Genomic DNA, 27337 nt, shown 5'->3' on the forward strand with positions numbered 1-27337 from the left:
CCCAAATTCATATTGAAATCCTAACCCTCAATACCTCAGAAGGCGACCTTATTTAGAGAGAGGGTCTTCACAGATGTCATCAAGTTAAAGTGAGGTCATTAGGGTGGGCTCTAATCCAAAATGACTAGTGTCTTATAAAATGGGCAAATTTAGAGATAGACATGCATAGTGGGAAGACAATGTGAAGAGACATGGGGAAAAGATGTCCATCTGCAAGCCAAGGAGAGAGGCCTGGAAGAGATCCTTTTCCCAGAGTGCTCAGAAGAAACCAGCCCTGCTGGCAACTTGGTTTTGGACTTCTAGCTTCCAGAACTGCATGGCAGTACATTTCTCTTGTTTAAGTCACCCAGACTATGTGGTACTTTGTTACAGCAGCCCTAGAGAACTAATGTGGTCATCTATTAATTTTCTCAATGACAAACCGAGTAGACTGATCCCAGGTTGATTGGTTCCAAAGACTTCCTTTTATTGTGAAATAGACTCCTTGACATTTCAAACTTTGGGTGAGGGGTGCAAGAGTGTAAGCTTAAGTTACTGAATTTCCCTTAGTAAACACACTTGAGATCATTTGACCATTAATTTAACTAATCCTTCTTTGCAATAATACTTCTATGGGTAGTGAAGTCTATAAATTTGTTCCTTGCTGTGGTAAGTCCTATTTCTTTGATTTGTTCCTGTTTAGTGAATGAAGAACCAGACAGGAAGCGTACTTTTGGGGAATGTGTGAAATCTCATGGCTTTAAATTCAATCCACATGCTGATGACTCATAAATTTAAATCTCCAGCCTGGGCTTTTCCTCTGAACTCGAGACCTATAGATCCAGCTGCTCACTGATGTTTCCACGTAGATGCCTAATAGTATCTCGAATTAAGCCTATCTAAAACTGAGCTTCTAATCTTGTCCCCATTCTCTCCCACCCCTGACCTGCTCCTCTCAACAAGCTCCCCTATCTTGGTTGATGACAACTCCATTCTTCCAGTTGCTTAAGGCAAAATTTTCAGTATTCTCCTTAACTTTCTTCTCACACATTATGTTGGGTTGGTCCATAAAGCCTGTTGATTCTACTTTCAAAATTTACCAAAGATTCCACTTTTTACCATTACTTCTGCCAGTATTATGGCCCAAACTGCCATCATCTCTTATCTGTATTATTGTAGGAGCTTCCTAACTCTTGTCCATGCTCCTGCCATGAAGCAACTAGAATGATCCTATAAAAAATATGTCATATCACACAACAGTATTCAAAACCTTCCATTGATTTATAAACTCACGGGAAAAGCTGAAGTTCTTACTATGACCTGTAAGACCCTGCATTTTCTGGCCCTTATGACTTCTCTTACATCTTATTCTTTCCATTGGTCTATTCTAGCCATGCTTACCTCCTTGCTATTCCTGGCACAAGCCACACACACCATTTCCCAAAATCTCTCTGCACGCTGAGATCCTCTCTCCCCAGGTATCCGTATGATTATCTCACTTTGTCCAATTCTTTACTCAATTTGTTAGTCACCTCCCTTCTCTTTGCCTTTGTTTCCCCTTTAGCAATCTAGCACGACTTATTTATCTCAAAGATTGTAATTCCATTATGTGTCTTTTCTTTCTTCCCCTCTTTTTTTTGACCATGTAGTAAATTTTGGCCCCAAAGCACTAATTTGTCTTAGAGAACATTAACCTCTCCTCTTCTTCTTCCTGGATTTGCAATAATGCTATGAGAATATGCTCCTTTATTTCCGGGCTCTCTGTTTTCCTTCCTTTCTTTTCCTTCCGACAAAAGGCTTGTTTCCAAGCTCTCCTTTATTCATTCCATTCCAACTGCAAACATATTCTGGAACACCTTTGTGTAAATATTATAACAGTCAGACAAATGCCTCATTTCACCAGTTCCTGGCAGCTGCATTATGTGAAGTATGAGGTCATTCATAAGCTCACTTGATATTAATTTTTTGAGGCAAGAACTTCAACCAAACTGTTTTCTTAGAATGATTTAACCACATTAAATGACAAAGCATGAATAAGTGAATGAAATAAATATCTACCTTTGTACTGCTGTTGTGTGACTGTGAGGATTATCAGTCTTGGACATAGGAATCATCTTACTCATCTTGGATCCTAGCACCTAATATTGTACCTGACCCTTAGAATGCATTTAGTATTTGAAAGCACAAAGGGCTTCTCTTAGTTCATGATGCCTTTTATATCTTGGTTCTCCTATGTCTCTGCCCTTACTATTATGTTGAACCTAGTTTATGTATCTTTCTGAGTTTGCCTGGCCATAGTTTTTGGTCTGATGCTACTGCTACCATTCAGGAACATTACTACACTTTAATAGCACCTTTCCAGATTGCAGAAGGGATGTTTCATCTTTATTGGAGGGAGGTTTGTTGAGCTCTGTGGCTGCCCTGGCGGCAGTGGCCAAGATGTTGTGATGCTCCGCTTGTTCCAGGCCCCTCGTGTTGCTTTTGGGCATGACTTAATGCCTTGGACCCCCAGCCTTTTTTTTTCTGGGGCTTCTTCGTTCCTGCAGAAGTGGTAGACACTGCTGGAAGCTGCAGGCTGCAGGTGGACAGTTGGGAAGGGCTATTGGCTCCCTTTCACTTGCTGGCTCAGCTCATGCATGCATAATGCCACTGCTGTTGAGGGATCTGGCTTCCCTGGCAGCTGCGGAGAAAGGCAGGTGGCATGATTCAGAAGTATGAGGGGGTTTATGTCTTCCAGCATATAACCTTTCACTGATGGGAGCCAGGGTCTCCATTGTTCCCCTTTTCTCTGCTCCCAAATGCCATGATCTCCCAAGTCCTTTATGGAGGCATCATGTGAGACTGAGCAGCCAGCGCTCTCTGCTGCAAGGGGGGGCCGGCTCAGTAGTTCTGAAGAGGGCAAGGGGGGGGTCAAACAGACGGTGATGGAAGGAGACTCGACTTTGGGTGGGAAACACACGATGCAATATACAGATGATGTATTGAAACTGTGTAAATATGTTTATAAGTTACGCATGAATATCCCTACTTTTGTTTTCCTCACAAACTTACTCTTTTTACAGAAACTGTCAGGCTCTCCTACTACTTTATCAGGTATTATGTGATCGATAATATTAATGGAACGTCTCAAATTAAGCAGTAACAGAGGAAACAGCCTCTTCAACGGAAGTGACCCCGCGCGCCCCGACTCCCTGGGCTTTGGTGGGCAGAGTTGACTTACTTTTGCTCTGTGTGCCTTTTAAAAAAACCCACTATGTTATGAAGTTAAAAATTCTTAATGAGTTTTTGATTTCCTACTCTGGGTGTAGGGCACTTCTAAAAGGCGTCCTAAACTCACCGAAAGCCGTGGAGACGCGCCGCTGGCTGCAGGGAGGCCCGCCCATGAGTTACTCCCGCGGCGTCACTTCTCTTTTCCCTAGCGCTTCAGTTCATGCTACAGTTTGAGGGCCCTGTTTACATGCTGAGGCCCGTCATGTAAGTGGATTTTGGGGCCGATAACGTCTCTCTGGAGATGCTTCCAGAGCTCTCCGAGCCTCCGCTCCCTCGCAAGCTAGTGTGGGAGTCAGCGGAGAACATCACGGGCTGGTCTCGCGCTCCGCGGGCCTCCGCGAGGCGCACCGGCCGCGGCGCGCAGATGGTGACACGGGGTCCCGGATGCTGCTCCCTGGGCCCGACATGCCGGGGGCACGGAGTGGAAGCCGCGACGCTCTACCCGCGGCCCGCCCTCCGGGTCAAAGGCGGGTCAGAGGAGCTCCGTGGGCGCGCGTGCGGGCGGGATTTAGGAAGAGGCTGCTCTCGGTTTACCGCGGCCGGAATTCCCCGCCGCTCTGGCGGCGACCCAGCCCGGCTCACGCCCACCCGCAGCCCGCCCACAGCCCGCCCGCGCTGTGACGTCACCGCGCGGCTGCCGGGCGCCCCGACGTGCCGCCCACGGACTAGGAAGCCGGAAGCTGGGCGAGCGGCGTCGCGCGGCGTCCCGGAACCGCGGGAGCCTGAGAGCCGGCGCACCTGCGGGCAGGCGGCGGGAGGCAGCGGGCATGCGCGAGGCTGCCGGGCCGCGCAGGCGCTCTGCCGGCCTCGCCCGCGGGCGAGGTCCGGTTCTGCCGGTTGGAGTGGGTGGGGTGTCTCGGGCTGTCCTAGCTGCGGGGGAGAAGGGAAAGGAGAAGGAGGTGGGGAAGGGAGCCCGACTCTTGGAGAAGGGCGGGCTTGCTTCTGGGGTGGGGAGGGCCCGGGTGGACGGATCCTGCTGCTGTGCGTCGGGGCTGGCGGCCCCCCACGGAGTTAGGGAATTATTTCTGGGAAGATGAAAGCACCACGCCAAGTGCGAGGAGCTTATTCTAAGCCGAGAGCACTGGCAATACACGCCCAGAGCAGTTCTCCCCGAGGGACGACAAGGAGCCTGTGTGGCAGGCACCTGCCGTCATCCCCCTCTCCCGCCGCCACCAGCCACCCTGTGGGGCAGGCATGATTTCGTGGTCCCTAATTTCCCCTCCGGGAACCCAGGGCAGATTCATTTTTCACAGCTGAAAAGGGGTGGAGCCGCCATTTCCACCGGGTCTGTCTGATTCCAAAACTCAGAGCTGCCCACCAGACGCTTGCAGTCAGAACGGGCGCCGATCAGACCTCACAGACTTTGTGTAAATAAACGGCCAGCCGCGAACCTCGGGTGTTAGAGACGTCTATATAACCCGGGCCGTAGGAGACAGGCGGCCGCAAGGAAAAGGGGCTCAGGGTAGATTCTGAAGGGTATTTGGCATAAATGCAAAGGAGAGAAGGAAGCTTTGGGGCAGCAAGGGAAGGACATCAAAGGCTTGAACGTGGGAGAGGAGGCCCGAGGAGAAAGGGGAGCGACTTCCTTGAGGGGAACCTGCTCTGTTCCGCTCGCGAATAGATGCACCTGTGGTTCCAGAGGCGGGCTCGTCTTCCACGGCCGTGGGCGTCCCCTCTCATGCTCTGAAGTGTAGGCGCCATGCACGGGGCTGCCTCGCTCAGCCAGAGGCCTCACTCGGGCCGCTCACCGCACGGCCGGCGGCTCCTGTGCGGGCGACAGGGTGAAACGGGGAGAAGGCGCAAGGTCTCTCAGGGCTTGCGGGCTCTCCCCTGCGCACAAACGCCGAACCCAAACCCAGTGCCCCTCAGTGCCAACATCCCCACTAGCTTTCAAAGAAAGAAAGAAAACCACCCCCCACATCATGGTTGTTTAAAGAAGGTTGGCCTCGGTGATTTGTTAATTTGTTCGTGGTCTTATATTGCTGTTATTGCTATGAGACAGCTTATCTGCCCAATTTAGAGACTGATTACTACCTTGTGTCAGCTTCTCATTGTTTAATGGGTGCAAATTTTATCTCCTAAGCAAGGCTGTGTTTTCCCAGACTCTGTTCTCTCTCATTCCTGGTGGAATCCTCACCACTTAGTACTCTGCCCGGCACGTGCCTAGGGACTCGGTCGATACTGAACGAAATGAGACGCCGGAGACAGCATTCACTCTTTTCCTGGTTCCGAGGCAGAACTGGGTCCTTTGGGTGGACACTCAGCAAACGTGTGACTTAACTGCCGTGCCCTTGGGCAGGGGAAACCTAATCTCCCTGTTGCCCTGCAAAGAATTGCCACCTGAACATCGTGTCCCCAACAAGTCTGTCAAGAAATAATTGTTGATAGGTTGGTTAGCCTCAAAGGAATTCTCGCTTCCTTTCCTCACTGTGCATCACACTTCCACGGAGGTGCTTCATTCGAGGTGGGGAAGCCAGGTCAAGGCCCACGGCAAAGGCTCCGCGGGCGGCGTGGGGTGCGGGCGAGGCCAGGCGCGTCGGAGGCCGGAGCGGACGCCTTTCAGTGTTTGCACTCGGAGGTCCCGAATCCGGCCCATTAACCAGCCGTGCGCGCGCGCAAGCTATTTAACACGCCTGGGCCTTAATTTCCATTTGTGAGTGGGCTTGATAACGAGGATACCACCGCCTAACCTCATAATGTGTAAATCTGTAAAGCGCTTAGAGCAGAGCCTAGCAGCTCCCCGGCCAGCGTTTCGAGTGTTGACCCGCGCGAATAAAACGCGAGGCGAGGCTAAGCCCCCGGAGCGCGGCCGGCCTCCTGAAGCCCCGCCTATGCCAGGCTCTGCGCGGGAGGCTGTGTTTCCACTGACGCCGTTTCCAACGGCCAGCTTTCAGGACCCCGCAATGATTTCTGCCGCGGCTACCACTTGCCCAGACGATCTGGAATATCCGCGCCCTCCCGGCCGGCCCCTGCTCCCCAACACGCGCGGCGGGGGCCGGGGGCGGGGGCCGGGGGCGGGGGCCGGAGGCCCGCGCGTCTTCCTCCCCGCCCCTGTTTTCGCGGCTCAGCCGCGTCGTCAGAAACCTCCTCGCCGCTCCCGGGTCCTCCCCGGAACGCCCCCGGGGGCGGGGCGGGGCGGGGCCGCCGCGCAGGCGCCGTGTGGCAGCGCCGCGCCTGCGCGGAGCAGGGGCTGAGGGAGGCGGGGGATCGGTATGCGAGCGAGAGTGTGAGGGGAGGCGGCGTCGGGCGGACCGCGGTACTACGACAGGCGCGGGCCGGAGGGGGCGGGGGGATGCGCCGCGGCGGCGGCGGCAGCGGCGGCGGCACGGGCGCTGGGCTGGTGTTCGGCGGCGCCAGAGCAGCGGATCCCGGTCTCGCTGCCGCAGCAGCGCGGGTGTCGCGCGCGGCCGAAGGCGTCTTACCTCTCTGCCCCTCACTTTTTAAAAAATTTTAAATAACCGGAACCCATGAATGCAGCCGGGACCCGGGCTCCGAAGGCCGCCGGTGCCGAGGGGACCAGGCTGGCGTCCGGCGGGAGCTCGAGTCTGAGGCGGCGGGGGCGGCCCGAGGAGTCGCAGGCGGCGGCGCCTCGCGGAGGGAGCGAGTGGCCCGCGGCCCGGGCGCCGCCGCGATGCCTCCCCGCTCCTCCTCCTCTCCCTCATCCCGCCACGACGCCCGGCCCGGCCTCGGGCTGGCTGCGGCGGCGGCGCTGGGCTGCGCTGCTGGTGCTCGGGCTGCTGGTGGCCGGCGCGGCGGACGGATGCGAGCTGGTGCCCAGGAACCTCCGCGGGAGGCGGGCGTCGGGCTCCGGCGCGGCAGCCGCCTCCTCTCCCGCCTCGGCGGCGGGCGACAGCCCGGCGCTCATGACAGGTGAGGGCCGGGGGGCGGCGGGTGGGGCTCGGCCGGTCGCTGCGGGGACCCCCATCCCCGGGGGGGGGGCCTGGCGCCCGCTATTCGACGGCCCGGGCCAGTGCGCGAAGCCGAGGCGGACGCCCAGACCCCAGTGTCCTGGCCGCTGCGTCGCGGTCCCCTGCACTTCGACGCCTTCCCTTTACCCCCGACACCCCGCTTTCGACAGAGCCTCTCCGGGGCACTCGCCTCGCCTCGCCGCCCTGCGGCCGGGCTCCCCGGGGTTCCCCGCCGAGCCCTGCGGCGCTTCCCTTCCGTGCTGCAGGAGAGCCAGCAGGGTCTGCAGAGTGCTGGGCTGTTTTTTTTTTTCAAGCTGCTAGGAAAAGTCAGCAGCGGCACTGCGGTATCGAGTCAGCCTCTGGTGCTGCTTGTGCAAAGGCAGCTGGCAGCGAGTTTTCAGGTTCAAAGCCCCGCTGAGCACAATGCCCCGGGGGGGCGGGGGGGGGGTTGCTGAAGGATTCTTTGAGAGTCATAATACCTAGTGGCATTAGTGGTTCCGTATTAGTATGAGGAAGCCTCTAAGTCTAATGCGTGCTTTCTGAGCGGTGGGAGGAAGGCCGTTTTAAAAGCTGGAAAAGTATTTGCTGGTGGGAGCATCACTGGGTGAGAAAGGGTGCAGAGTGCTCAGCAGGTAACCAGAAATGTACCAAAAATTTACCAAGTGCAGGATATCCAGCGCTTGTATCTGAGCAGCACAGTTCTGATAGACTGCCCCAGCGCCTTCCAAATGTAGAACGTTCTCGAAATTATTGAAAACTTGCAAACGTGTTTGGTAAGTTTAGGTAGAAAATGGAATCTTTCTCAGCCTTCCAGTGTCACGTACAACTGATACGTTGTGGATTAAGTAATGATGTAAGGATCTGAAAATGATTTCTTTTGGAAAAGTAGTGTAGCTGGTGTTTGCTTTTTTTTGTACTTTTTAAAAGAGTAATCTTTAGGTTTTGTACATTAATTGCAAGACTAGGAAGGAAAAAGTAAAGCAGAACAAGATGACACATCGTTAATTTAACTCAAGTGGTAGTGGGGCAGGCATCTGAGAGCTGCTAACAGCTGCTCTGAGAAGTGCTCAGGAGCTGGGTTCTTGAGAGCAGAGCAGAGCAGCTATGCTCTGGATTCTGTGACAGGATGTTTACTATTCTAGAGAGGAGGGCGTGGGTAAACTTCGGAAGCTCTTTGGAAGTTGTAATGTATAGGACATAACGATCAGAATATTTAACTTGCTCTGCCCTGAAAACATATCAAGCCCTTTCAAATGGAACTTGAAACAAACCTATCACTGGGGAATTTAGATAAAAATGATTACAGAATGGTTAGTATGAGGCGCATGGTGTAGTTTGAGTGAGAGGATAGGTTTGATAGTCTTATGCTTAAGTAGTCTTTGTTCTCTAAATAAAAATGTGGCAAAATAAAAATGTGATGAAAAATAGTGACTGTTAGGAAAGTGGCAGGATAAAAGTATAATGCCTCATGCAGGATGGGAGGGAGCAGAAATATTTGCGCTTCTAGGAGTTAAAGTAGTACGGTTCTTGGTTTCTTGAGTAGAAAAGATTAAAAAGAAACACAATTGACTGTTTCATCAACATGTAGTTGGTAGAAGGGCACGTGATTCAGAAAATTTAGTCTTTATTAACCACTAACAGTATTGTATACTATGTAGATTATGTCAAAAAATTACTTCAGATGGAATTTTATCATAATAAACTGCTTATAATCCTTCCTTTTGAAAATTTAAGTTTCTGAGATATCTGTGGCATTGTGAAAAAGGAAGGCTGATTCTTACTGGATAAAAAGTTTGATATGTCACACAAAGTGAGTTTGTGCTGCAGTGCTTTAAAATAAGTTTACTAAAATAATATTAACCCTGGAATTTAATTTTAATGTTCTTATTCTTTCCCTTTGGTAGAATATAGATTTTTAGCAAGTTAAGCATGTGCATTTAAAGTTTAAGGTAATCAAACTACACAATGCACAAGTTAAATTGTGCTCATTTTAATAAGTTGATGCACATACAGCCGTTAGAACTGCTATCTGGGAAAAAGTAGGTTGAAAGTCTGCAATAAATTAAAAGCATATTAAACATTTCTTTAAACTGTATGGCTTATATAGAGTTCCTTCCTATTTGGATTGTATGAATAGTGCTTTCTTTTATGGTTTCCATTGGTAAATGTTGTGCTAAAGCCTGAATATAATTATTGCTGTTACACACTTCAGGAAGTAGACCCATAGACTGAACTTAAAAAATACTGTTATGTTCTAGGCAGTGTTAGTGGATAGAAATGGAGTAGAGTGCATCAAAATCCTTGAAAGAATTCTGAGAAAATTGTTCTCTCTGGTTCCATATTAAAGTTGTTATTTAGCGGTGATTATTCTGAATAGCTCTGAAAGTGACAGCCAAAATCACTTTATCTTCTCTCTTCCTCTGCAGATTGGTCTATTTAATACTGACCTTTAGATCTGCATTAGTTTGCGTCTTACTAATGAAATCTAGAAAACATTCTTTTCCACTGAAGTTTTGCCTCTCAAGAGTTTTACTTTAGACCTTTAGTGTATTTTAAGTATAAGTTGCCTTTAAATAATTTATTGCATACTTAGTTTTGAGCAAGCAAGTGTTCTTGTGGAGAGACTATGACAACTCATCAAAATAAACAGACCGCTTTCATAAGGAATGTTTATATTTCCTTTTTTTTTTTTTATATTACTTTTTCAGGATTCATTGTGCAAATATTTTGATAAGGCGAAACCAATATTTATAATACTGTGTAGTAAGGGCTTAAATTATATGTATTAGGGCTCTTTCTTTGAAAGTAATCGAAATTTAAGGCAGATTAGGGATTGATGACTGAGAGCTTGTTGATTGTGATGTAAAGCAGTGCTTTAATAATTTAAGAGATTACTATATATTTTTCCTTTTTTTTGCCTAACAGATTTAGAATCAGTGATTTGATCCCAGTCTGGAGTGATTGATCTAGTCAGATATGGTCCCTGAGAAATAGTTTATGAAAGGGCAGTATGTACACACACACATACACACACACACAAAAATACATAAATATATCACATATATAGAGCACAATTCTTTATTATTGCAAAATAGGCAGAATAATTTAAATTAAAATTTTTTCTTAATATGGAGTTACTTGTTTCATAATTTTTTAAAAACATAACTTTGGAAATATTTGTGTCTATTTTTTTTTAATGAACGAATGCAACCTTCTTTAGTACCTATATAATGGTATAATTTCACTAATTTTAAAAACATGTCTTTTGGCCTTGCCAACGTGGCTAAGTGGTTGAGTGTCCAACTATGGACCAGGAGGGTACAGTTCAATTCCATCATCAGGGCACATGCCCGGGTTGCGGGCTCCATCCTCAGTAGAGGGCGTGCAGGAGGCAGCCGATCAGTGATTCTCTCATCATTGATGTTTCTCTCTCTCCCTCTCTTCTCCATTCCTCTCTCTGAAATAATAAAAAAAATTATAACACTTCTTTTGGAAGTGTTAAAATTTCAATGAAAATTTAAAATAATCCTTAGTTTGAGAGAAATTCAGAAGACCCATTTTACTCACTAGCATTAAACACATCTGTGTTGTGGGTTTTTCATAAATTTAAATGAAAATATCTCACATGAACATGATTGTCACTGGAAAAATTTTAAGCATCACTTTTAATTATCTCATCTTGCGTCCCTAACATTTACTCAGCAGATGTCATTTTTTTTTTATTAATAGTTTTTTAGTGTAGTTTATATATGTTGCTTTGAGGAATATTTTAGGATGCATACATATGTTAATGTTTATAATGTGACAATAGTAAAACTCAGTGCAGTTCATACAGTACTAGTAAAACTGCTTTTCTTCCTTTAGTGAAGTTGCTCTTTAAAAAAAAAAATAATCCTCACCTGAGGATATTTTTTTATTGGTTTGAGAGAGAGAGAAACATCTGTTGGTTGCCTCCCATATGAGCCCTGACTGGGTGGGGGTCAAACCCGAAACCTGGATATGTGTCCTGACTGGGAATTGAACCTGCAGCCTTTTGGTGTACGGGATGAGCCACCCAGCCAAGGCTGAAGTTCCTCTTTCTGAATTTAGCTCATATTTCCTGAAGCTGTCTTTTGATGGCTAGTTTATTGCTGTACCCTCTTTTTCCTTCCCTGTAGTTATGATAACTGCAGTTCCTTTCTCTATCAGTCTTTGGCCATTGCTGTAGGCTATTTTTTTGTTGTTTTTGTTTTGCTTCTGCTAATTACAGGATTAAAGAATCTACTCATCCATTTAGATCTAGCCTATTGTGAACATTTAAGAATTAGTAGGAATCTTGTTGGTCTGGAAGCATTGTATCCCTTGGTACTCTTCTTGAGAATACCATGGCAGAGCTGATTGGTCTCTGCTGGAAGTCCCCTGGCACAGGAATAACTTAGAGGTCCAGTTGGAAAAGTGGGTTCAGGATTTAGTGTAACTTTAACAATAGGAGGATCCACACAGGAATTCTTTAATTTGCTAAAGTCTTGGTTTGTATCTTGCTAATGTTTTTAGATTAACTTAGACTTATAAGTGACCATATCAAGCATTTTGGATATTGGCCTGCTCACGATGATAATGCAGTGTGGAACACTTTCAAGGTGATGCTTCGGGGTCTATATGTATATGGTAGCTAGAGTATAAACTGGTTAAGCTAATGTTAAAATTAATAGCTAGTAATATGATAAGTGAGCCATTTTTGATATTCACTAGAATTTGGACCTTATTAAGATCCGTCTAGGAGATTAATTCTGAATTGATCAGATTTCATCAACCAAGAAATTATTAAGCACATTCAGAATACTACATGGAAAAGAATACAAAAATGAGTAAGACCTGGGTCTGCCTATTGGAAATAATAAGTGTATTTATTAAACTATTACTGGCTGTCAGTGTTGTGCTAAGTGCTTTATATATATCACTGCTTTTGATTCTGAGATTAAACCTGATTAGCTGCTATCTTCATAAAAGAGACAAGGAAACCAATACAGGATGATTCTTAAGTAACTTGCCCAAGGTCATACTTGGTTAATAGCAGAGTCAGATGTTGACCTGAATTTCTCTGACTCCAAAGCTTTGGCTCTTAACTGATATGTTGTATGCATCCTTATACACACAACTAAACATAATGAGACAGACTGATTAGTACCATAATGGACTGCAGAATTTTTGGGAAAGGAAGGCTGTTAGGGAATACTACTTGCAGGAGGGCAGGGTTTGAGCTGGACCATGATGTATAGATATGGCTTCCTGTGGAGAGGAGTGAAAGGGTTTTCTAGGAGGAGGCATATGCAAGGGTAAGGAGTAAATTAGAAGTTTTTATTTTATTTTATTTTATTTTATTTTATTTTATTTATTTTATTTTATTTTATTATTTTATTTATTTTATTTTATTATTTTATTTTATTATTTTATTTTATTTTATTTTTTTATTTTATTTTAGTTAAGCACAGGGTGTATATAGAGTAGTGGGGAATGAAAGGAAAAAGAAGATTCAGGCCAAATTATCGAGGGCTTTAATATTCCCTAATTTATTCCCTATGTATTGAAATGTCAGCACATCCAAAACTGGATACTCCACCATGTGCTGGGGAGTATGGAAAGCCATAGGAATATTATGATGCATTTTGTTGACATAGACATTTTACTAGATTATTTGGGAAACAAACATTAAATATTTCATTGATAATAATTTAAAATATTTAACATTGACTTAATTACCAGTACTAAACATGGATATGTAATGGAGAATATAATTTTTAAGGTAAAACAAAAGGCTTGAAAGGTATTTTGAAATTTCAGTGTGTTTTGTTAATAAACTTGAGTTCTAAATCTATTATCCTGTCGGGTTGAGAAGTATGGTGGTTTTGGAACATGGGAGTGTCACAACCTCTGTGTTTGAGAAAGGTCTGGGCAGATGGAATTGAGGAGATAATAGAGATTTAAAAAAAGAGGCCAGTTAGGAGGCTGTAAAGAGCAGAGATAAATTATGCATTAGCTATGAAAATATTTAGAGGAAACTTTATAAAATTTTATTGTTAGAGTTGAAAGGAATTAGAGGTTTAAGAAACAAAAATTACCTTTTAATTTTAAACACCTAGAGTTTGTAAAATGACTTAAATTGGTATAAGTCCTTGAAAATATGCAAGAAGAAACACTGTTTTGTCTTTCTTCAAATTTGCCTATTTAATATAAAAATTATTTTTGATTGGACTTCATGTAATGATTTACAAAGTTGTTTATATACAGCTTTGTAGTATTCCATCTTTAAAAAATGTGTTTATTCCTTAAAAAAGGATAGCAAGTCCTCATTTAACTAACATTATAATGCATCAGAGTTGAATTCTCCCCCTCTTTGAATAATGATGTGTCAGAGTGCTGGCATATTATTTGTTTCAAAATTAACTTTTGAGTTTACTGTGTGAATTTCAGGCTTGATCTGTAGATGATCTAACTGGTTTGTTCCTTTCCTTATCCTTCTAGATCTTTATTTTAGTAGGTATTAGATAGTTAATCTTTCTTGATACTTTCTAATCCTACCTTCTATAACTATTCTCCTTGTCTGGTTTCATTGTTGCTGCTTTTAAGGGTGGTTCTCGCCTCAGTCTGGTGTTCCTCTAGGCTCGCTGAACATTTCCTCCTCAGAGAACTTCATTACTAGGAAAGTTCTAACTTGGGGATAGGGAACCCCAAGCCAATGATTGATTTGACTTTTGGCTTTATTTCACTTGGCCCTTGAGGTGGTACTGTAGAGCCATCATGGCTGCACACCTGAAAGTGATTTCCTTTCTTCTAGGCTTCCTCAGCTGAACTGTCTAAAGTGAAACAGCTTTAGGATTAAGGCTAAAGCTAGATTTAGAATGTTTGATAGTGGCTTATTCAGTGTTTTCTTAAGATGTTGGTAACACCCCGCCTCCCCTGCACCCCCCATTTCCCCCGGACTAGGGAACCACAGTACGAGAACAGTTTACTTGGACTGACATTCATCTCAGAACCCAGGTGCCTGCACCTGTCCCAGTGTTTCTTGCAGTGAATTTGTCTTTATGTGTGCTTATGGATCGTGGCCTCTGTGTAATTTACTCTTTTTCCTCTAGTAGTTTTCACTTTCTTTCTCTGCCTCTTTGATCTTCCTCAGCTTGCCCTTATAGGGAATTGTAAAACTTCAAAATGACTTGACTGACTTAAGTACTGGATTTTTAATTTAAAAGTACTTGAAATGAATATTGTATTTATGTGATTAAAAAATATTAAGCTACCTCATCACAAATCCCTAGAGTAATGGAAGTGATTCATGGTAGTTTCTTAAATGATTCTCAATAAGTGAAAAAGGTTTTTTAAACCTTTATTTGAAAAATTTACCTGCTATCCAACACAGTACATTTCACAGACCTGTTATTGTGCTCATGTTTTCTTTGCACTGTACTGTTTTTCTTTCTTTTAAAAAATATATGATGTTGAGTAATATATAATTTTAATCCCTCTTCTTTTTTTTTCTTATTCTCCAGCAGTAAACCTCTGACTTTTCCATTAATGACAAGTATGCCATTTTCCTCTGTTTCCCTACTGTGTGTCACCTTCAGCAGTTCTTTCTACTTTGTCACACACGTTCAGACTGTGTTAATCCTTGATATTTCTTTCTTCTGTATTTCTGGGTACCAAATTTAAAAAAATTTACTTTAAGTTACTCTTTGCTCTTTTTTGAATTTGCTTTTTAAAATATACCGTTTGATGTGCATCCAGTGTTTGGTTCTAGGTTTGTCAAAATGGATCCTAAAAGAGAACTATAGAGAATAATTTAAAATAGGATAATCTAAAAGTGAAAAAGTCAGATTTTGGTGAATCTTTGTGTGTTCATGCATATAATTTTAAGTATTATTAAGTGACTGTTTTGTGCCAGAAGTGATGTAAGGAATTGAGCATATAAAGATGCTGAAATGACCATTTTTATCATTGTAAGAACAATATAAACTTGAAAATTACCCGAGAGTGGACTGCATAATCTAAAGAAAAGTATAAGTATTACTATATTTGCTTTTTCAAAGGCGACACTTTAGTGGCTTATCTAGTAGCATTACTGTATTTATTAAAAATTTAGGCCCTGGCCGGGTGGCTCAGTTGGTTGGAGCGGGTTGGATTCCTGGTCAGAGCCCATGCCTAGATTGCAGGTTCAGTTCCTAGTTGCTGCGCATATGGGAGGCAGCCAATGGATGTTTCTCTCTCACATCATGCTTCTCTTTCTCCCCCTTCCTCTCTCTAAAAATCAATGAAAAAACATATCCTCAGGCCCTGGCTGGTATGGTTAAGTGGTTAGAGCATCGGCTGGAGCACCGAAGGGTCACAGGTTCGATTCCAGGTCAAGGGCATGTACCTCGCTTGCGGGTTCCCTCCCTGGTTGGGTGCCTGCCGGAGGCAGCCTTTCGAGATGTTTCTCTCTCTCTTCCCCACCCCTCCCTTCCACTCTCTCTCTGAAAAAAAAAAGCACTGGGAAAAAATATCCTTAGGTGAGGATTAACAAAAATAAACCAAACCAAACCAAACCAAAACATAACATATCCTTGGGTGAGGGTTAAAAAACATACATATTTATTAGAATATTTATCAGGAGTTTTTTGTTATATATTTGCAATATTAAAAATAAGCCTCTCCCTTCTTTAGAACAAAGTATGATATAAATGTAGTGGTTTTTTGGTTTTTTTTTGGTACCCTCGTTTGCATCACTTTTATTCTTCATTAACAAACAAAAAAACCCAAGTAAACAAGAAACTTTAGTAACTGTTATGTGCCAGTCACTAAGTTAGGTCTTTGGAATTTCAAGATCAATGAGATACTGACCCTGCTTTGTGTTCCAAGAGGGGATACACCCACTTAACATGTGATGATCCGTAGGGTTGCGGGCATAGGGTGTGTGCTGTATTTAACAGAATTACAGAGATGGAGTTCTGAACTTCGATGTGAAGAGGTGGGTTATTAATGAAGGGTTTTTCCCAGAGTAGCGGTATTCACTGAAATGTGTAAGAGTTCGTCTGATAGGGAAAAGTACAGCGGTATGAGAGGAGGAAGCTGAGTGGGGAGTGGCATTTCTCAAAGACATTGGCATTTGAGGATGCTAGATGGAGACTGTGGACTACCAAATAAGGCAGAATCAATGGTCAGCCCACTCGTGGGGCACCAACGTTCATATTTGCATGTGGGATTCAAATTTATGCCAGGTGTTTGTATATTTTATCTCATTTAACCCTTGCAGAATCCTTGTGAGGGTACCATCATGCCCATAATAGGTTACTGCATATAATGGAGAGTTAGGGTTTCTCTCAAATGGTTTATATTTTTAAAAATTCTCCAGTGCCAAGGATATAATAAAGCACAGGGTGTAATTGGAGTTGAATTAGGAAATGAACTGGATAAGTAGCAGAATTACACATTCTAATTAATGTTAAACTCTAGATTTTTATCGTCTAAGGAACCTCATGAGTTCTTTCTTTTATTGTTGGTACATCACAAATTTTTCTTTTTAAAAAGTTTTTCTATTAAATACTCTGAAATCTTAGAAAATAAACAGTGATTTAAATTATATAATTCCTGCCCGGCTGTGTGTGGCTCAGCTGTTGAGCGTCAACCTAGGATCCCAGCGATCAGGGTTCGATTCCCGGTCAGGGCACATGCCCGGGTTTCGGGTTCGATCCCCAGTCAGGGCAGTGCAGGAGGCAGCCGATCAATGATTCTCTTCATTGATGTCTCTCTCTCTCTCTCTCTCCCCCTCTCCTTTCCTCTCTCTGAAATCAATAAAGATATATTTAAAAAAAAAATAAATTATATAATTCCTGGGGCTTAAGACAAATGACGTTTTAAAAAATGATATCAATAAGTGGGGAATTACTATTTGTGCTTTTTTAAATGAATGTTCCTTAAGGATGGAATGTAATTTTAAGAAGCATAACGTTTTGTATCTTGAACTTTTTCTGGGCCCTAAGTCTGTTTCCACTTAGGCTTATAGAGTGATTTTTTTCAAAATGTGAAATCACTCAATATTTGAACATTCAGTATATACCAGGCATATTACAATTACTGAGGACACGATGAACAGGAGTGATGAGGTCCTTGTTCCCATGCAGCTTGCATTTCAGTTGGGAAGATGTTTTTAAAAAGTACTTCAATTTGTGAGAAATGCTATCAAGGAACGAAAGAGACATAAGAATGGACATAGTATGGATGGTGTGGGGACGCCTACTAAAGAAGGTAGGCTTGTTAGGGGAAGGCTTCTGAAAAGTTTACACTTGAGATGACATCTGAGGGAAAATAAGGAGCCACGCTGGGGCAGAGTTAGGGACTGTCATTCCACACGGGGCACTCACTGTAGGTGGACAGAAAGACCTCAGGGAAGAAAGAATTTGAATTATTTGAAGAAGTGAAAGAGTGTCATTTTGACTGAACATCTTGAGGGAAGGGAAGAGTAGCATGTGATCTGGTTGTACAAGAGGAAAAGGCCAGATGGTACAAAGCCTTATAGACCTTGTTTGGGGTTTTATTTAGTGGGTGATAGGAAGCAGTTGAAGTGTTTTTAAGGAGGGGGTGAAGTGATGTGATTTACTTTTTTTTTTTGAAAAAACATAAAAATTTACCATCTTAAGTGGTACAGTTCAGTTGCGTTAAGTGTAGTCACATTGTTGTGAAATAGATATCCAGAACTTTTTCATCTTGTAAAACTGAAGCTCTGTGCCATCAGAAAGCTCCTCCCAGCCCCTGGTAACCACGGTTTTACTTCCTGTTTCTATGAAGTTGACTACTTAAGATACCTCATACAGTATTTGTTTTATTGTGACTAGCTTATTTCACTTAGCATAATGTCCTCAAAGTTCATTCTTGTTGTATCATGTGACAGGATTTTCTTCCGTAAAGCTGAGTAATAGTCCACTGTATGTATACCACGTTTTTTATATCTAGTCATCTGTGGATGGACACTTGGGTTGCTTTTACCTCTTGGCGGTCGTGAGTAGTGCTGCTGTGAACACAGGTGTGCAGATACCTCTTTGAGACTCTGCTCTCAGTTCTTTTGCATGTATGCTCAGTGTTAGGATTGCTGGATCATAAGGTAGTTCTATTTTTTAATTTTTCGAGGAACCTCCATACTATTTTCCATGGTGGTTGTACCTTTTTACAATTCCACCAACAGAGCACAAGGATTCCAATTGCTCCATGATTTTCATTTTAAAGATTTCTTTGGTGGCTGTTTGGGAATGAATTATTGGGAGCAAGAGTGACTACAGAGAGTTTGCCTAGTAAAGTAGTTACTAGGAGTCGAGTTGAGAGTTAATAATGGTTTGGACTAGGATTGAAGAAGAGGAAGGGTTAACAAGATATTTTAGAATTAGAATTCATTTGGCTTGCTGATGGATTAGGAAACAGGAGTGAAAGAAAGGGAGAAATCAAGGACAGTTCTTAGATTGGGGACTTCAAGGTTCCTCAGGATCTCCATGATGCTAATGCGTAGGAAAGTCTAAACCCAGATGCCCTCAGCATACTTCTTCTCTGTCTCATAGGTCAGGCCTGGGTTGTTGGACAAGGGAAATGTTTAGAACAGTCAGGTTTCATTCTCCCAGGGCTGGGGCCCATTTTCTGAGTACATTGCTGCCCCGTATTTGAAGAAAATGGACGTTCTCTTTGGAAGGAAGAAGGGAGGGAATTACACAATTAAGTTAGCTTCGTGAGCCTCGGGCAAGTATCTTGACCTCTTTTGCCTCATTTGTAAGATGGGAGTATGACGACTTCACAGGATTGTTGTGAAGATTAAATAAAATAATGTGTTTGCAGTGCTTATGCAAGGAATAAACTCGCAATAAATGTCATTTTCTTTACCTGACTCCCCCTCCCCCCAACCATCTTTTTCTTTTCTTTTTTTTTATACTTTGTATTTCTTTTTTTGAGGGGATAAATGATGATGGAAAAAAATACTTTGTATTTCTTTTAATGGTGCCACTGTTTTTCTTTTTTTTTTTTTTAAATATATCTTTATTGATTTCAGAGAGAGGAAAGGAGAGGGAGACAGACAGAAACATCAGTGATGAGAGTCATTGATCGGCTGCAGCCCACAACCCGGGCATGTGCCCTGACCGGGAATCGAACCCTGACTGCCTGGATCCTAGGTCGACGCTCAACCGCTGAGCCACGCCCGGCCGAGCTGCCACTGTTTTTCTTACCAACCAAATTCTTGGGGTTACATTTTATCTTTTCACCATTCTTTCCATTCTTACTGCTACCGCATTAGTTCTGAACTAAATCATTTGTGCTAGACGAGGCAATTCACCTTGCAGTCTCCTATATATTACTTTCAATACTAAAACTTTTATTATTTTTAATTAATACCAAGTTAAGTTTAAACTTGCTATGTAGCTCAATGCTGACACAAACTCCTGCTGATGTTTTGCATTTCCTAAGTATGCTCCAGCAACATTAGGTTACTCTTTGTTCTTTGAAGGCACCTTATATCCTCTAGTCCTTTGCTTGAATGTTTCCTTCATACTCAAGTGTTCTCTCCATCTCTCAAGGTCCATTTCAAATGTTTATTCATTCAGTCGGTAAATATTTATTGAGACTATTCTGTGTTCAGTGTACTGTTGTACAAGTTGGAGATACAATGGTGGGTAAAAATTGACATGATTCGTGCTCTTCTCTGTTTCTTTTGTTATAAAGTCTTGACACAGTCACATTCAATAAGACTGGCTTCTTCTGCCTTGGAACTTTCTTAACAAATTGTTTATACCCTTCTTATTGCAATTCTAACCGGTTGCATCTTTCTACTTACGTTGTACCACAGTGGTTCTTTCTTTTTAGCCATTTATGGTGATCTATTGTAGCTTGCTTATAAAAGTTGTACCTTACATCTGTATAGTGATTAATGGTTTACAAATATTGCTCTGATACAGTGTGTCCAACACTTTAAAATATATGGGTGACTTTGTCTGAAATATAGTATGAATTAATCATTGGCATCTGTTTTTATCTAAGATGTCTTTGATGGTACTGAAAAATTATATGTGTTAAATACTTTTGGGAAGAACTATAGCACATCTTTATTTGTGATTGCTGATTTCTAGAGGAAAACTGCTACAGAATAAATTTTCAGTTTCATACATAAACTGAACAGTTATGTGTTATGATTAGTTACTATATTATTCAGTTGGCTTAAATCATGAACTCTTTTTTTTTTTAATTTTTATAAAATTTATTTGAGCCAAATAGAAGATATACCTGGAAGCAAGATCTCAACAGACTGAGATAAATGCTTCAGAGAATAACAGTTTACAGTTTCTTTTATGCATTTGAGATTAAGGAGGGAATGTAAAGAAGAATACACGAAGGTGGTAGGAAGCAACTCAGGGTTGGGATTACACATAGTTAAGATTTTGGGCTCTCTTGGAGGCAGTTATTTATTTCAAAGGTGTGTTAACCTTGATGCACAGAAATAATGGACAGGGCTTGCTTAAGGCAAAGATAAATCTTTTGCTAAAAAGTTATATGCCTCAGGTATGACTACTCACCATGACCTGCCCCGTTAGGAATTTATGATCAGATTACCCTGTGAGGTTACTTTCTATAGAACCCTCCCCACCTTTTTTGTCCACAGATTTATTAGTCATAAATCAGTTTGGAGGATTATTCATGACCAGCCTTTTGATCTGGTAGTGTGGTCTCACAGTGCTAGGAAGGCTCATTCCTAGGAAGTCTCAGTCTTGATGTCATCTTGTTGACCACTGTGGATGGGGCAATACTGTAACCATGGGATCCAAGTTGAGGCTGAATTTTCCCCAAACTTGGAAGGGCAGGTAAATGCAAAGTATTAGTTCTTAGGGCCTTCATTGTGAAAAAACACTCTGGAATATTTCTGTCCTGTCAAATATCATGATCTGAGTTTGCGTTCTGTCTGATTTCTCTGTATTGGGCATCTAGTATAACATTTCCCTAAACCATAAAAAGGGCATTAAAAGTTGTCTTATACATCTTCTTTAGCTTAGCACTAGTGGAAAATATCTCCTTTCAGTAATGCCAATCATAAATTCCTTCATCTAATTAAAGGCCAGCTTAAATGCATTATGATGCATGAAGGAATGTAAAAACCCAAAAAATGAGGTGCCAGGGAGCCAGGAAGAACTAAACTGCCATCTTAGGTTTCTCATAGCCTTGACCATTTAATTTTCAACCATTTTTTACCCATACAATGTAACCTAGAAGTTTTTCTATATATATTGAAGTTTTTAACCATTAAAACCTCAATGTCTAATGAAAATTAAGAAGAAATCAATTATTCTTTAGCTTGGATATTTTTCATAGATATAAAAGTCAGTTATTGGACTTAGATTTGTGAAACCTAGGTGAAATAAAGACATGTTCATTTTACTTGAACCAACAAACTGAAGCTAGCTTTTATTTATGAAGAATTAACCTTAGATCATGTTAAATTGAAAAGCATTTGAGCTAGTTTCTATTTTTTTTTGAGAATTTTAGAATACCCATTTTTTACAAGTGCTTGCTATTAAATTAACAATACCATCTGGAGGTAGAAAATTATCTCATATTTACTCTCTATATATGTACATACACAAACAAATCTTTTAGCCATTAGAAAAATACACTAGTTTATAAAAGAACAGTTGGGTCCAATTTTGTCCTGGAGGCATTTACAATTTATATTTGTCCTTGACAAGTCAAATTCCAAATGACCTTCCCCCTTTTAAAATAAGGACAGCCATTTTTAATACCGCAAAGAATTGACACCTAACAACAACATAGGTGGAGCTGTTTATTTAAATCCTCTTTTTGAAACTTTGAGAGAGCAATTAAATATACTTTTCATTCATTTTGCCTAATTTTATAGCTGGCTTTTTTCTAATTATGCATGCAAAAATTAATTGAGAAGTATCAAAGGATCCTCATCTCAGCCATCTTAGTTATAAATGGGAAGCGGACTGTTGCGGGCCTTGTTGGCTTCAGAGGCAGCCCATGTTCATTTTGAGGTGGGTAGAGTCTGAACAAACTTCTAGTGAAAACCAGCCCTTACATGCATGTCTGTAGACTCGTGGAATGCTGTGGATATCTCTTTAAGACTGATTTATGCCCTAGAGGAAATTTTTTCTCAGGCAACCCCACAAAGATTCTTAGTCACCTAAGAATATTCGAGCAAGGGCCAGCAAGAGCTTACCTGGCACTGCTGGAACCTTGTCGCTTTCCAAGGCACGGGGCCCCTCTCAGTCAACCTGTTCCAGGGTGCTGCGCCCTTCTCCCTGAGGGTCCTGCCAGCTTCTCCGGCATTGGCTGTTGTTTTTGCACTGGGTTGACTTCTAGAGCCCATCTCTTCCACTCTTGGGGATCTAGACAACTATCGTCACCCTGTTGGACAGTTATCATCACCTTATTGGCTCTTCGGGTTGGGAAAGCAAGTGTTCTTTCTTTTTAGAGCTAAAGAGGGTTCATTCAGACTCTCATTTAACCAGCAAAGATTTTGTTCAGACTCTGAGTAGGCAATCTGATTAAAAAGCTGAAATTAAAAGTAGCAGCCCATTTTCTCCCCCTTTCCTGGGGTTTTCTTAACCTTATCCACCTCGAGGACTTTGTAAGAAGAGCTCAGTTAAAGTCATGGCCTGCTTATTTAAAGCAAGGAGGCCTGAGATTCTGAGGGAAACACCCAGTTTCATCTAGTGTGAAGAGGGGAGCCGGTGGGACACGACGAACCCTTGCTTGTACCTTGCACCTGGTTCAGTCTGCAGGCTGGTTCTGCGTAGATTTCTTTAGAATCCTGCCTACTGCGCCAGGTAAATGTCCGTGTAAGAAATGTCCAAACGTGTAGAGAATTTTATGAGTTCATTTTAGCCAAACTGCCAACACATGCTGGGGAGCAAGATCTCAAGTGCTCCTGAACTCTTCTTTAATTGATAAATTCACGTTTTTTAAAAGAGCTTAGAGAAATCAGAATGGTATGATTATTAAAAAGGCTGGAATTTATTCAACTTGTAATCTCCAAGACTTTGAAAACATTTAAAAATGCTGGCTATTGTGAAATTAGTAGTAAAGTCAGTAAGTATTAGGCATGGCCTGGTATATTACATTGTGGTATTTAGTTGGGGAATAAATTTATTCAACAAATGTTTGAATGCCTACTGCTTGACACTTTTTCGATGCTGAACAAGTATTAGAAAATAAACAAATGAAGTTCCTATTGTTGTGATTTTACTTTTAATGCTCTGGTCATTTGTCGGGCATTTACAGTTTAATTATATACAGAATGTGATCTTTGAACAAATTGGCAACTTCCTCATTTTATGATTGCCACTGATCCCAGTATTCACTAGTTCCTAGACTCCTTTGTAATTGAAGCTGATTTATTAATCATTTTACTCATTTATAATATCAGTTACAGAAGTCATGATAAATTTCTTTGAGTCATATACAAAGCATATATAAATACATGTATTCTAAGATTACCTTTGATGTAATATAATTGACCTAGAATTAAAACCCAAATCAATTGACTCCTAATTCTCATTTTTGCCATATGCTTTATTATATGTCTTTATGGGATTTCTTTTGAAATGTCATAGAAATCTGCAAATATGTTGGTCTTCTGAATTTAGTCAAATGTGAAAATCTATGATAAATTGTTTAAACTTGTTTATAAGATTATCAATTAGTTTTTATAGTGTACTGTAAATTTACATTTTGAAGACTTAAAAATTTTTCTGAATATTAAACTGTACATAGTTAGGACTGTTTTTTACCTTCATATTCTAGATTAGTAAAGGAGTAAAAAATCATTATGATATTCTAGGGCCTCTAATTTATAATGAAACAACGTGAGAATAGAACTTTGCTTAAGAATTCAAAGATAATAAGATAAATAAGTATTTTTTGCCTTCAGTTTTTCACAACTTTTGGATAAACAACAGCTGTTTTTGATTGAATGCACATTCCAGAGCAAAGCATGGTATGTTTGTAGATAATTTCTTTCCAATGATTGTGAAGATTTACCCTAGCAGAATTCAAAGTCAAAGGACTACTAAGATCTTATGGGAAAGAAATAGTCTGTGAAGTGAGGATCAATAGCCCATGGAAATCTTTATTAATATCTAGATTTGCTAAAAGAAAATACTATAATAAAAAATCATTATATGTTTTGAATTAGTAATTCAGAAAACTTTTTTCATTTTTTATCCTTTTATTATAAGGAAGCGTCTAGAATTTCCTTTTGTAGATTGTGAAATGCTTGAAAAACCATTTTATATTGTAGTAAATAGTATGTACACTAAGAAGCATATTAGTATGCTACTCAGTATTTAGTCAATCAGGAATTTAGATATCCTTTTTTGTTATTTGGAATTGTTGATTGATACCTCTTAGGGTCCACAGTGGTTTCAGACATGTTGTTTAACTTGGATGAATAAAATGGCAAAAGCTTTGGGTAAATTTATTTAACAAGTCTTTGAATATCTGCACTACTATGGCTCAGACATCTTCTGCAATTCACAGGGTATTGGTAAAATTTGAATTCTTGTAGGGACCTTGTATCAGGAGACATGAGGATGTTGAATATTGTAACTTGGTTCTGTTCCCATCACTTAGATGGGTCTTTGGATCTTAGCACTTTTCCAGCTTTCAGACACAGGGGAATACTTAAGAAGTTAGGTAGACTTTACCTAGATTTCCTTTAACTCAAGATTGCATTTTAAAAGTCTCAAGTCTGGCTCTTCTCTGCTTTATTCTTGTCAATTTCTAGGTCCCTCTTTTTTTCCAGTTATCCCTGACACAAATTTTCATTTGAAATGATAAACCATAAATAAATTTGTAATACAATTTTTACAAAGTAGAATTTCCCTACAGGATTTACTAAATTCATATACAATATTTGTTTTTACAACTCACAACTTTATTTAATGTACTTGCCAAAAATTAACATTTGTTTTGTCTAAGTAATGTAGTCTGATGTCTACATTTGTTTGGTGGCTGTTGGAAGGAAACTGTAATCTGTGTTTATTGGGCTGTACTTTACAGTTCATGTTTTTTAAATCTTTCACCTTTTCTTTTATCCATTTCCTCTAGTTCATTTTTATGTGGGTAAATAGTATGTCACTGTATTTTTATAGATAATAGAAAATATTTTTACAATACCTGCTAAATACATACTTTTCAGTAGTTAATTATTTAAAGCTTTATCTTTTGTCTAAACCTTTTGCTTTAACTTGCTTTATTTAAGGTAAGGATACCTTTACAATTATAAGACTTTTCTGACCTCCTTGACTCTTTGGTTTATTCTCTTTAATTAATTTTGGAAAATCTCAACCATTATCTTTTCAGATAATTCTTTTATTTTTCTCTGTTCTCCCTTTGGAACTCCAATTAAGTGTATATTAGGCTGTTTGACATAGTCCCACAATTGTGTGCTCCCTTCTGGTTTCTTTTTAAAAAACAAAACAAAAACTTTTTTCTTTTTTTTTGGTTTCAGTTTGAATAATTCCTATTGATCTATTTTAAGTTCACTGATAATAAGGGATTCTTCAGCTTTGAACTTGTCATTTAAAAATTTTTTTTATTGCCATTTGCCTCTCTTATAGTTTCCATATCTCTGCTGAAATTCTCTATCTGTTCATACATATTGTTTGGATCCTTTAACATACTAATGTTTTCCTCTAGATCTTTTAACATATTAATCATAGTTATTTTAGCATCCCTGGTCTGATAGTTCCAACATTTGGGTCATCTCTGTGTTATTTTCCTTTGTGTGCTTTATATCTTGACAGTGAGGTTTTTGTTTGTTTGTTTTTTTGCTTTTTAAAATGTGTCTCATAATTTTTTATTGAATGATAGAACAGTTGAAGCTGAAGTAAATATTGTCTATGCTTAGAAATGGGTACACTTCTTCTGTCAGACTGTTTGTATGGTAGGTTGAGTGAATTTTGTCTCTAGTATGACTCTGTTGTTACCATTGTCACTTCTAGTGCACCACAGACTTTAACTTTCCCAGTAGTGGATTGCTGTTACTTTGTGTGGCCTGAGTAGTATTCCTGCTCCACTGTCAACTGTAAGCAGCATGCATATACTGTAGAGGGGCTCTGTGTGTGTGTACTAGGTTTGTGTTGGGAGCAGGGGGATTCTTTGTTCTTCTGATCTACTCTCAGTCCTAGGTTGGGCTTATGAGCCTGTGCCTTCAAAGTCCAGGTTTCTCTGTCTTTTTTTCCCTTCCCCCAGTGGCAGTGAAACTCTGCCTTGTATCTGAGGGAAGAATGAGGTCAGAGAGAGTTTTCTGTCCTTTGCCCAGTGGTAGCGCACTGCTTTGTCTCTGTCCTCAAGTAGTGGGTTTTTACTTCTGCCTATCCTCTAGGAGTAGGGGTTCTTTGCCTGGGCCCTGGGGGTGGGAGGTTTTCCTAACCTGTTCCAGAGGTAGATTACTGCTTCTCATGGTCTTTGCTTATGTCTCAGACTCTGACTAATCCTGGTTTTTGGCATATGTCTCTTTTTGCCATTGTTTTCCTTCCAAGTTTTAGATTGTTTTCTTTTTTTCCTGGCTCACTTGTATTCCTTGTGTTGCTTTTGACTTATTAAAGATAAGTCCTTGCTGCCTAGACCCCTATGGTCTACCTAAATTCCTTAGTCTTATGTTCCCTTTGCTTTTCGTTCAGGTTGACTCATCAACCTTACTTAAAAGTAAGGTGCTTACTGAAGTCAGTAAGCTTTTCAGTTATTTTTGTGATTCAGAAATTACTAATTATTCTAGTTAATCTACTTGACTATGTATAATACTAGACCCTCTAGACCTTGGGTCATTGTATAATTTGTACCAAAAAGTCTCTAATGAGGATTCTATAGTTCTCCTTAGTTGATTTCACAATCTAATGGTTATTACAATTTTGAATTTTCATTACTCACCTCTGGTGAAGAGTGCATGGTTTTGTAGAGGTTGAATCAGATGACCTGGTTTTAAATTCCTGCTCTACCATTTCTTTTATGTGCCTGTCTATTTATCCACAAAACATTTATTGACAGCCTTCCTTATTCTGGAGGCAGAGTCATTGCTATGCCTTCCGGCAGCTTTAAGTTATTGATCATAGTCACTTTATTATTGTTTTTCATAGGTTCACGTTGGGTCCTCCTAACAAGTCTGTGAGAGCAATAGGTATTTT

General features: G+C 41.3%; 1 protein-coding gene across 2 annotated transcripts in view; it reads left to right on the forward strand.

Annotated features, from left to right (window-relative positions):
* The first annotated feature begins 6493 nt into the window (after nt 1-6493).
* Nucleotides 6494-27337, forward strand: part of STIM2 (stromal interaction molecule 2) — a 136347-nt gene continuing 115503 nt past the window's right edge. The window contains exon 1 of one of the 2 annotated variants that reach the window (XM_081123439.1): nt 6494-7119. In XM_081123439.1, coding sequence (XP_080979565.1) covers nt 6717-7119 — 403 coding nt within the window. In that variant the 5' untranslated portion in view covers nt 6494-6716. The remainder of the gene's footprint in view (nt 7120-27337) is intronic. The other variant, XM_081123438.1, reaches the window with a different exon arrangement.

This window comes from Miniopterus schreibersii, assembly GCF_964146895.1.
Source record: "Miniopterus schreibersii genome assembly, chromosome: 1".
NCBI lineage: Eukaryota > Metazoa > Chordata > Mammalia > Chiroptera > Miniopteridae > Miniopterus > Miniopterus schreibersii.